The following is a 10583-nucleotide window of genomic DNA, read 5'->3' as shown; positions in this document are numbered from 1 at the left end:
ATGAGGTTTTGAGTTTTGATACTAAAGTTTGGAACCATTAAACAAAATTTACTCTTTCCATCACATATTAGCCACACCAAAAGATGGATATAAGTATGGTTGGAGCTATCCATTGGAGCTGAATTTTGTTAGACTTTAAAACACTAAGTGCACTTTACCCAGCTGTGCACGAAGTCCTATGTGTTTGAACTCCAATAAAAATGTGTCCTAAGACCTAGCATTGTCATAGGAATGGGACACCCTTCTGGAACGCGACTTAAAAAGATAAGACAATCCTTTGGTGGAAGGGATTTCAAGATGCATTAAATGCACCTTATCATGTATTCTTCGGCACACGTTGGTATCAATCAATTTAGAGGAATTTGCGCTTACTCCTCAACCATTAGGACATAAAGAATCTTTCTATAAAATTAAAATTAATCAAAATCTAAAATAAAAATGGTTAAACTAAATCCTTCAATATCAACTATGAATTAAATACAAAGGAATCGAAACTAGGAAGTAGTCGAGATCTTCTATACATTTATGAATCTTCAATGAAGAGATATATAGCCCTCCAAAAGGGAAAAAACTTTGAAGCATGGATGTTGCTTCAAAATTTTGAAGAAACCCTCTCCATTGGATTACACGTGATATTTTCAAGGAATTATTCCAAATTTTGGTGGAAATGTAGGAGTGTAAAATAAATCCAAAACACCACGTGTCTTGTATCTAGAAGGGTTCCTTCAAAATTTGAAGAGGCCTCAGGAAATTATGAGCACTTTTACATGAAAAACCTCTTATAGGTGATTCATTAAATCATTTTTCATGATTGGTTTACAACCTTCATGGGCCTAATTGAGCCCATAATTAAAATAATCTTAAATCTAACAGCTACTAATTACAAATCAAGCTCACTTATGGTGTAAAGATCTACTAATGTTCAAGCCAAACGTAAAATTTTGAGTTCACTTCATCAAACTTTTGACGAGGTCAAATGCCAATCTCCACACAACAGCCGTTTGAATGAAATCTTAACTTCCAAACAATTCAAATTCAAAAAATCAAAATTCAGAATCCTTATTATCAGCAACCCCATAAGATGAATAAAGAAATACCTATAGAAACCCATCTCTCTCAAAACATAATCTACCTTCAAACAATATCAATATCATCTACATCAAGGAAGGAAAAGAAGCTGCCTTTGTGCGAGAAGGTGATGTCGGACTTCAAGAAGAGTATCTTTCTTCACCCTTAGTAGTGTCGACCGAATGTTCAACATTCAAGTCCTTCTATCTCGCTTGTTGTCGCTGTCTTTGCCATTCCAAATCATCACTCAACTTACCTGATAGTTCTCACCATAACCCCATCTCGCTCTCTCCTCGAACTAATCTACATTCTCCTAATTGCTTCATAGATGGCAGAGCAGCTGCACAAGCCTACTGGAGAAGAACCCGTCAATTAGAACGCGAGCTTATTAAGCTTGAGAAGTGGATTGATATTGAAAAAAATCTTAGAGACTGCATTGACAACAGCAATGTCACACATCTAGCCAAGGTCGATAAACAAAGAACCCGTAAAAATCTCGTAAACACACAGCTTGTGAGACTTGTCAATGGAGGTTACGTGTATAACATTAAGAAAACTTGTAGACTGTGGGGAAGACTGATGATGCAAGTTTCAGCACCAGCAATAGCTCCAGCTGAGACTGGGTCGATTGCCTCCCAGGTTCCAATGGAGATTATTCCATCATTTAATACTCCCCCTATGCATTTATAAATTATTTTACATCTACAATTCGTTAAAAGAGTATTGCCCCAAGTCAAGATAGATTCTCACCAACTCTACAGACCATAAATTTGACATAATCTTATGATCCTAAGGGTTCAGTCTGTTATTTTTCGCATGATCAGAAGAAGCATGATCAAAAGTCTACAGATCAGATGATTGGGATCATTAGATCATGTCAAGTTATGATCAATGTGTTACTTGGGCAGCAGTGATCCATGCATGAATGTCAATTTTGAAAGTCTTTTACCCTAACTAAAATTTTCAACAGGTTTTTCATAGAATGGCATTGATTGGGAAAGGCCGTCTAAGAAATTGGTTGCTTGAGTCAATGCCGATGGATGACATTTGGCGTAATCCGATGGAAGAGAAAGAAAGAAGTCCTGTGTCACCAGGTTCTGAAAAGGGATTCATGGAGGCTATTGTTTCAAGTGCAATGGGAAAGATGGAAACTCTTGTTCTGAAAGGTCTGAGAATTCAAATGGGTGAGAATGAAAGGGTACAGAAAAAGGTAGTTTCAGAGAAGAGAGAGGAGAGAACAGGAGAACGCATTATTCTTGCAATGCTGATACAATTGAGGGATCCAGTGAAAGAGAATGAAGCTGTTGGGGAGATCATGATTGGGTTGGTTGAGGCATCTGTTGCAGATGTAGAAGAAAGTGGGTGTCATATTGAGGGAGTTCATGTTGCAGGGATGTCCACTTGTCTCAAAGAAAATAAGGAATCTTTCCGACCCCTGCTTTTGTGTAGAAGTGGAGAGGTGAATGGTGAAGGAAATTACATGTGGAGTGTTTCTGTGAGGGATTGTGAAGGGAGATGCAGTTGTAGCTGTTGGGAATGTGTGAGGAACCCTGACATTGGTTTTGCTGTATAAAATTGTGGTATTTTGTTGGATAGGATTTCCATAGTTTTTTCAAATAAACATACTTTTCTCACTCTAGTCCTCCCACAGCCATACTTTTCCAGATTTTCCTTTTTCATAGAATTTTATTTTGTATTTTTCAGAATTATAAGATGAAAAAAAAAAAGGAGAAACAATAGTGATTTGATGGAGAAACTGAGAAATCAGGTAGAATGCAATGCACACCCCTGTATTAACAGCTAATCCACTAAAAAGTAGTCCGAGATTTATCACAGAAAATCTAATAATACAATTATAGATTCTACAGTGTCATCCGGATCGTGAAGATCGATCCCCCATCATTAATATGGTATCATTTAGAATAAGTTCATAAATATTTACAAAATTGTTTCCAATAGTTGAAGTTCATAAGCTGAACTTGGAAACTCAAAGCTGGCATTGAAGAAATCGGGATCCAGTCTGATGCTCTTAGACTCCCTGAACACCACAAGAAAAACAGGGTACTGTAAAACATCACTAGTGAGAGCAGAAGGCTTTACATTTGCAAAATATAAACTCTCTAAGCAGATCTTATAGACACAAAGAAAGTACAAAAAAGAAAAACTGATACCTCAGCTGGTGCTGGAAGGATGGATTCCCTGTCAGAATCTAAATGGCCATTCACTCGCCTGGATTAACCAATGCGTAAATATGTATGCAACTTAATGACCAAAGTTTAATAAATTTAAATAATAATAAATAATAATGATAATAAAAATTTGTGGGGGCACCTTGGCTTCTCAGAATTTGCTAGATGTTTAGACATTATCGATGCCTGCATTTACACGTGATACAATGAGAAAAGTAAGCATAATGAATTAAAAACAAAACACAACCATCAAGGCGGCATACATAGAGATCTCTAAAATGTCGTAACATGCAAAATTTCAGCAGAAAAGCATGTTGATAACATCTTTGTTCATATCATCACATAAGAACATTGTAACTACTAAATAAGGTTATGCTGCTAAGGAGTAGTCGGACTTGGCTTGATTTGACAATCATGACAAGGAAGATATGTATTTTCCATCCTTGTAAATTTCAAGATTTTGTTGCTGAAACAGAGCTACACTGAGATTGACTGAAGTTTGCCAAAATGCACTGAATGGTCTTTGAAAGAGCTGAGGTAATTGTGGAATTTTTTAAAATCAGTGTAGAAATTGACATTGATGCTAGAAACTTCATTTTTATTTTTTTGATTATTTTGATTTCACATTTATACGTGGTTTTTTGGATGGCAAATGTTTGGGCACATTTTCTAAGGGAATTCACAGGGGATCATAAAAAATTACAGAGATTTGGGGTTTAAGGAGAACGAACATAAAAAATTTACAGAGATTTGGGGTTTTGGATGGCAACAAATCCCCCGATCCAACCTGTATGAGTTACCCACCTATTGGCACAAGAATGATTTTAATCATTCTATTTTATTTATTTTATGTTTTATCGTAGGAAAATTCAGCTAATCATATGAATGTCAGAGAACATCAATCGGACAAGTGGGTAAAAGCTTTATGCCATATCTTAGATTCATGGAGGTAAAAAGCAACTCTATAATATTACTAAATGGTATATAAATACAACATATTTATAAGTTATTATTGTAAAACATGTTCCTTGAAAATAAAAATACCCGTTTTGTAATGGGTTTGCAGAAACTTGAAAGCCTAGATTCAAGAAAAAAATATGGAAAAAGGAACAAAATGAAGTAGGTTTTCAAAGAATGACAAAGATGGCAAGATTATGGCATGTCAAGGTCTTTCCCAGAAAAGGGAAAGGAAAAGTTCTATAGAATTCTCTTCCCTTTGCAATAAGTCATAGCATGTGGAAAGAAAGTAATAAATGGATTTTTTAAAATACGAAATCCTCCTCAAAATCTGTTGTGTTGAAGATCCAAAGGAGATGCATTTGAGGATTTTGTGTTCAGATGAGGGGAGATTCTTCATTCTTAATGTATCAAATTATAGTCTCGAAGATAGATCATTGCTTGTGAGGAGGCAACTTCACTAAGCGCTACCCCTTTCTTCTTTAATACAATTAAATTTTCCTAATTAAAAAACAAAAAAAGGAGCCAAACTAACACCATCAGTTTTTACTAAATGATGAGCAAGTACATACTCATCGGAAGGTGTTTACGCCAAACAAGCAAATGCTGTCAAAAGTAATTTTTAGAGAGCTGTAAATGGCACACCAACTTTTACTTATTACATCCCAATTTCTTAAATTATTTATCACACCCCAATTAAAGATTAAAACACACTTTTCAAATATTACAAAGTTTTGGCTCAAAATTATAATCTCGACATCACAAAACATTGTAACACTCATTCAAACAGTTTTAGTAGTTGTTTATAATTATGATTAGGCTCATAAAAATCCTAAACCCAAAAAATAAAAATCTAGCTAAAAAAGAAGTGAGATTCTACTGGCACCCCAACTTTTACTTATCATCAACCATTCACTGATTTTCTTTGTTTTTTAATTGGAGTGTAATAAGTAAAAGTGAGGGTACAATAGCACATCTCTAATTTTATTCTCAATCCCAGAAAGTTGGAAAATGTAGAATGCATGTCACCATAAAAATTCAAAACCTAGCTTCATAGCTGGAAAAGTATAATACCTGCTCCTGGATGATGCTCCTCGCTTCAACAAGTTGAGCTTCAAGCTCAAGCTCCCTCTCAGTTACTTCAGACGTAACCTCTGCTTCTTTTTGAGCATCTTGCAGTTGAACCATCCGCTCCTTACCAATCAACAATGAAAAATTAGACAGGATGGTAACAAAATAGCATGTAATGGGTCGACTGTTGGTTGCATTTAAGAAAATAAGAAATACCAACACGGAGATGTGTGCTAAAGAGAATTGGACTCACCTTTATAGAAGCCATCTTAGTTCGCAGACTCTCTTCTATTTGATCTCTAGCCATGTGAAAGGGAAGGTCAAAGACATCCTACAAGTAACCAATTAACATAAAAAAACACTTTAAATCATAAACTCCATGTATAAGCCATCACAACAAACTTTTGCACTATTCAAGAACAGGATTGGACAATTACCGTCCTACCACCCAATGGGGATTGTGGGGGGTCTGCATCAAGTCTTTCATTTGCAGCCAAAGTTTGTTTGGACAGTCCATTTGGAGCATTTAAGAAGTCACGCATATCCATCTGCAAACACAAATAGGTCAAAACCCCATTCTAAGTGGTCTTGCATACTAAGAACAGTTCTTACACTGTTGGAAAGGTGGTTGAGTGGGTCAAGTGGAACCAGTGAACATCAGTGATACAACTTCAAGAGTCCACAGTTCCTTGTGATTACCATGTATGTGTCCAAGAGTCCTTCCATTGGGATGATCAATATGTGTTTGTGTGCGTGCACAGGTGTGCATTATTAAATTTACACCTTGTACAGTTCATAATCCATATAAATTGAAGGTACATTTATCTTTTTGGGAGTTATCGATCAATATGATAAAAGAACAAATTCAACGATTGAAAATTGAAATTGATCATGGCACGAAAAATAGGTCAATTAGAAACTTATTTTCGAATGCATTCCCTTATTCAAATAGATACTCTAGATATGAAGCAACATAGTCATTCATACTTAATTTGCTTCTAATGTCAACCACATAAACTTAACACATCCTCCGGTAATAAATAATAGATACTAAATCCTGAACTTAACATGAATTACAAATAACAACAGCACACTGAAAAAATAACAGAAGGGTTCATATAATTACCTGCATTGAACGTAATAATGCCCTCAAGTCACCATTTTCCACCATGAGCTCTTGCTTCTTAACCTCATAAGCATCCACCTACCAATTTCACACAATTATGATAAAATGCAGAAGCAATCATACATTACTGAAAGGTTATAAAACTGCAGAGTGATCATTCTCCATACTATCATTTTATAGAAGTCATTATCAGCTTTCTTCCCATTCCATGTCCCACGTTGACGCCCTTCTTTCTGTTTACAAATCCCATTAACATCATTATATGTGTGCAGTTTAAATTCTTCCTACTACATACCCACACTGCTAATAACTAACCAAAGATTACCTGAAGCAAATTCATTATCTCCATGCCCGACTTTGATTCCTTCTTTTTCTCCATTAACACTTGGTTTAACCTTTCCTGTGTAGCAACAAATTATGTATCTTTATTATTTAACTTTTCCATATATGTTATCCTTCAGATTAATTAACTCCATCATGTAGAAAAATAACCTATCTACAACTACAAAACTGATACAAAAAGAAAGAAAGAAAATAAATGATCTTTACCTGCAACTTTATGTAATCCTTCTCTTTTTTCTTCATCTCGTGTATTTGTTGAGTCCTCACTTGCTTTTGAACAATTAACAGATTAAAAGTATCGTCTGTGAGCAACAAAACCTTCCTATCTTGTTGGAGCTAGGAATGCCAAAAAAGAAAGGAAAGCAAACTGCGTCCCAACCTGGTTACCAATTACCATCCTTTGAAACTCATCCCGCTCCTGGTGCAGCTTTTCAATTTGGGCCTTAAATGCTGCTGTGGCTTTGGCTTCCTGACCGTATGCAACCTTTTAATAAAAATAATACAAGATCCTTGCTGCTATGCAATACTTGATTATACTATTGCAACTATACCTAACTTCTTCAGGTTTTTTTGTGTGTTTATTGGTGATACTAATTACTGTGTAAAACTAATTGCTTCAGAGTTCATACCGTTCGAGCCATTGTGGCCAACTCCCGGTCTTTTGATGATAACTGTGCCTCAAGCCTCTCGACTTTGGCCTCTAATCTTGACATGTCAGATAGCATTCTATAACATCAAAGATGATATATGTTATTATATAAATTTGAATCCCACCTTAGTATACCATTTATCAGCATCAACTAAATTAAAACAAGCTAAATGTGAAAAAATGCAAGTACAAGAAACCCATTCAAATAGAAATTAAGAACTTGGATATATAAAACTTTCAATCTAACTCCACTGACTAGCTAGGAAAAGCTGCATAAATGATTCTTATCAGACAAAATGAACGAATTTTCTGAAGCAAAATTCTAAAACTCTTCGTTTTTCTTTTCTTTTCTTATTTTATGGGTAAGCTGGACTTGAACCCATGAACTCAAAGTTTCTTTGCAAAGTGTCAAATCAACTGAGCTATGGGTCTAAGCCCACGAAATTATAAACCTCTTCATTGGAGTAACATATTGAAGGCCCGGACGGATATACACACTCCATAATCCATGGAAAAAAGAGCCATTTTTTTGCACTCTTTTTTTTCAGTTAAATAAGATCACCCCAGAAATTCATCTATCAGAAGAAGGTTCTAGATTGCCCATATCAGTCCTCGACATTGCAAGAAAAATTCCACACTCCAGAGAAGAAATTGATAGTGATGCTCCAAGAAACATTACGGTTAGAGAAAAATATTAGATCTAATTCCAAAAACGATTCATAGAGAACCAAAATATCAAAAATTACATTCCAATTAAGATGGGGCGAGTGGAGAAGAAATCAAGTAAACGACTTATCACCTCTGTCTCTGCTCATTTGAGGACTCTCTGAATTCGATATCCCTCTGTCTTTGTTGAAGGAGAGAATAAATACAATTGCAAGTACGTGCAATCGAAACCTACCAAACAAATTACCCAAAAAGAACAAATCAGAACAACTCAAGAATGTGGAGATAAAAAATGCGATAATTACAGAGAAAAAAAGAAAAACGAATTGATGCCAGACCGGATCATTAGCGAATAGATCGAGAGATGCTGGGAATCCGAAGGTGACGAGTGTCTGATTCAGATACTTAGAACAATGCTCTAGGTTTCCTACATCAGCAAATGTGTAATCCCTGCAGGACGAATCAAAATTAGGGATTTCTGACTGCATTCGTGAAAGTAAACCCTAGAAATCGATAAGAAAGGAGAAAAACTCACCCGAGTCCGAATCCCGATGTGGTAGATGCCTGCAACGAATTCAAATCTTGATTAGATCGAGGAAAAACAAGAAAAAACATAAATTTCTAACGACATTGTTATGTTTTTGGAGATTTTACTCTGAGATCGAACTCTGCACCAGTTGAAGCCATTTTTGAGGAAGAGAGAGAGAGAGAGAAAGAGAGCGATGAAGTCTTACTTCTCGATCTAAAATGGTGCGTAAATTTGAAATTGTTATTAAAAATGAGAAGAAAATATTAGCGTTAAATTAAGTTTGAGGCTTTCCGTCAAACGAACGTCAAAGATGGGAGAAAGATCCCTAGCGATTCCCAACAAGCCAGAATAATCCGAAAGTACTTATCTCTAGGAAATCTGTGTGTTTTGTCTTCCATTTGATGATTTGAGTGGTTCTCTACATCAAACATCATTCCAAGCTTAAAAAAAGTCTGAAATGGGACAGCTTTATGATAAATGCGCATTTCTGCAAATATGCGCACAGTAAAATGTTCACCCCATTTTCTTGGTTCAAATATGGTACTTAGGTTCGATTTATTTCAGGCTGGACGAGGCCCATTTAATTAGGATGGGCTTCTGTTTGGATCCTCTCTCTCTCATTCATGGATCTAACGATGCTTGTACTAATCCCTCGGATTCGGATTTTTTTCGCTTATATTTAATGTAACTTCATTTGAGATTTAAATATATATATATATATATATATGAAATGGAATACGTTTATGATAAATGCATATTTGTGGTAATATGCAAATTTTAACGGCATTGATCGGGCTCGGGCTCAGGCATTGTAAGTTCAATTCATTTTAGGCAGCTCGGACCTGTTTCAAGTCGATCAGGCCCGTTTCTTGATTCACAAAATATGACTTACGAAATAAACCACTATCTTGGGCTTGTAAATATGAAATCTAAATTTTTCAATGAATTGAGGAAAAAAATTCATGATCATAATAAAGTGCAGAGTTATAAATCAACAACCATCAACCACCTATTTGTTAAAAAAAACATAAATGAACATGGAGTAAACAAATGGGTGATTTAGACATGCCCCCCTACATTTTGTTGAATATTAGAGATAACCCCTATGTTTTGAAATTGATGACATGCATCTCTTGACCTTAGTCTTTTAAATAGATCAAGGGGAAAAGACTCAAATGCTCTTATCTTCAACCTCTAGTTAAAAACTTAGATTTTTCTTGTTATATCCAATCATCTTCAATTTCTCTAACCTCCATGGTTTATCTACTCAAACTTGATCTTTAATGCATCATTTTCTACCTAGCACTAATCATTTATATAAAAACTTATAATTTTCTATCCAAAATTTCATCATTTTTAATTTTTCCAAAAATATTATTTGTTTTTTCTTCCCAAATCAAGTCATCTTCAAGCTCTTCAATTTCTAGGGTAACTGTAATCTGTTTAATCTTATTTTAATCCATCATTTTTTTTTACCTTGCCTTCTTTATAGAAAATCCTAGATTTTTCCACCCAAAATTTCATTATTTTATACTTCCTGAAAAAAAAAAATTTATCTTGCCTTAAGATTTGAAGGTTGAAGACTTTAAGTAAATAAAATCTTAAGATAGTTGACGAGGGTTAAAAATTATATCCAGTGAAGTTGGAGATGATTGATTTTTAGAGGAAAAATCTAAATTTTTTTATTAAGGGTTAAATATGAGGGTATTCAGTTTTTGCCCCTTAGACTATGTAGAAAACTGAGGTCAAGGGATGCATGTCATCATTTTCAAAATATAGAGGGATATCTCTAATATTTAACAAAATAGGGGGGAGGGCATGTCTAAATCACCCTAAAAAAATTCCACACCACCACCTCAAGAGATTTACAGGACCTTACATCCAAAATTTTGCAAAAATCTCTCATTTTATCAACCTTCTCACAAGAAGAATCCCTTAATCGGAGCCAAGCTAGGAAGGTGACGCCAAGCGAATGAAGGAAGCAAC

At 35.1% G+C, this 10583-nt stretch overlaps 1 protein-coding gene across 1 annotated transcript; it reads right to left on the bottom strand.

The window, feature by feature from the left end:
- Positions 1-2894: 2894 nt before the first annotated feature.
- Positions 2895-8967, bottom strand: LOC147397475 (Afadin/alpha-actinin-binding protein). The gene is made up of 16 exons (XM_086449170.1): positions 8723-8967; positions 8604-8632; positions 8407-8518; positions 8202-8299; positions 7383-7479; positions 7133-7222; positions 6961-7023; positions 6737-6811; positions 6579-6644; positions 6412-6489; positions 5723-5833; positions 5539-5616; positions 5289-5408; positions 3400-3443; positions 3240-3297; positions 2895-3106 (listed from the first exon to the last, which is right to left on the bottom strand). Exons 1-16 carry the CDS (start codon positions 8753-8755, stop codon positions 3098-3100), a joined length of 1161 nt encoding a protein of 386 aa, XP_086305296.1. The 5' UTR covers positions 8756-8967; the 3' UTR covers positions 2895-3097.
- Positions 8968-10583: the final 1616 nt, after the last annotated feature.

Source organism: Akebia trifoliata, chromosome 8 (genome assembly GCF_017979445.1).
Source record: "Akebia trifoliata isolate Shusen 1 chromosome 8, ASM1797944v1, whole genome shotgun sequence".
Classification (NCBI taxonomy): Eukaryota; Viridiplantae; Streptophyta; class Magnoliopsida; order Ranunculales; family Lardizabalaceae; genus Akebia; species Akebia trifoliata.
Note: the sequence above shows the minus strand (reverse complement) of the source record. Positions and strands in the feature narration are given on the sequence as shown.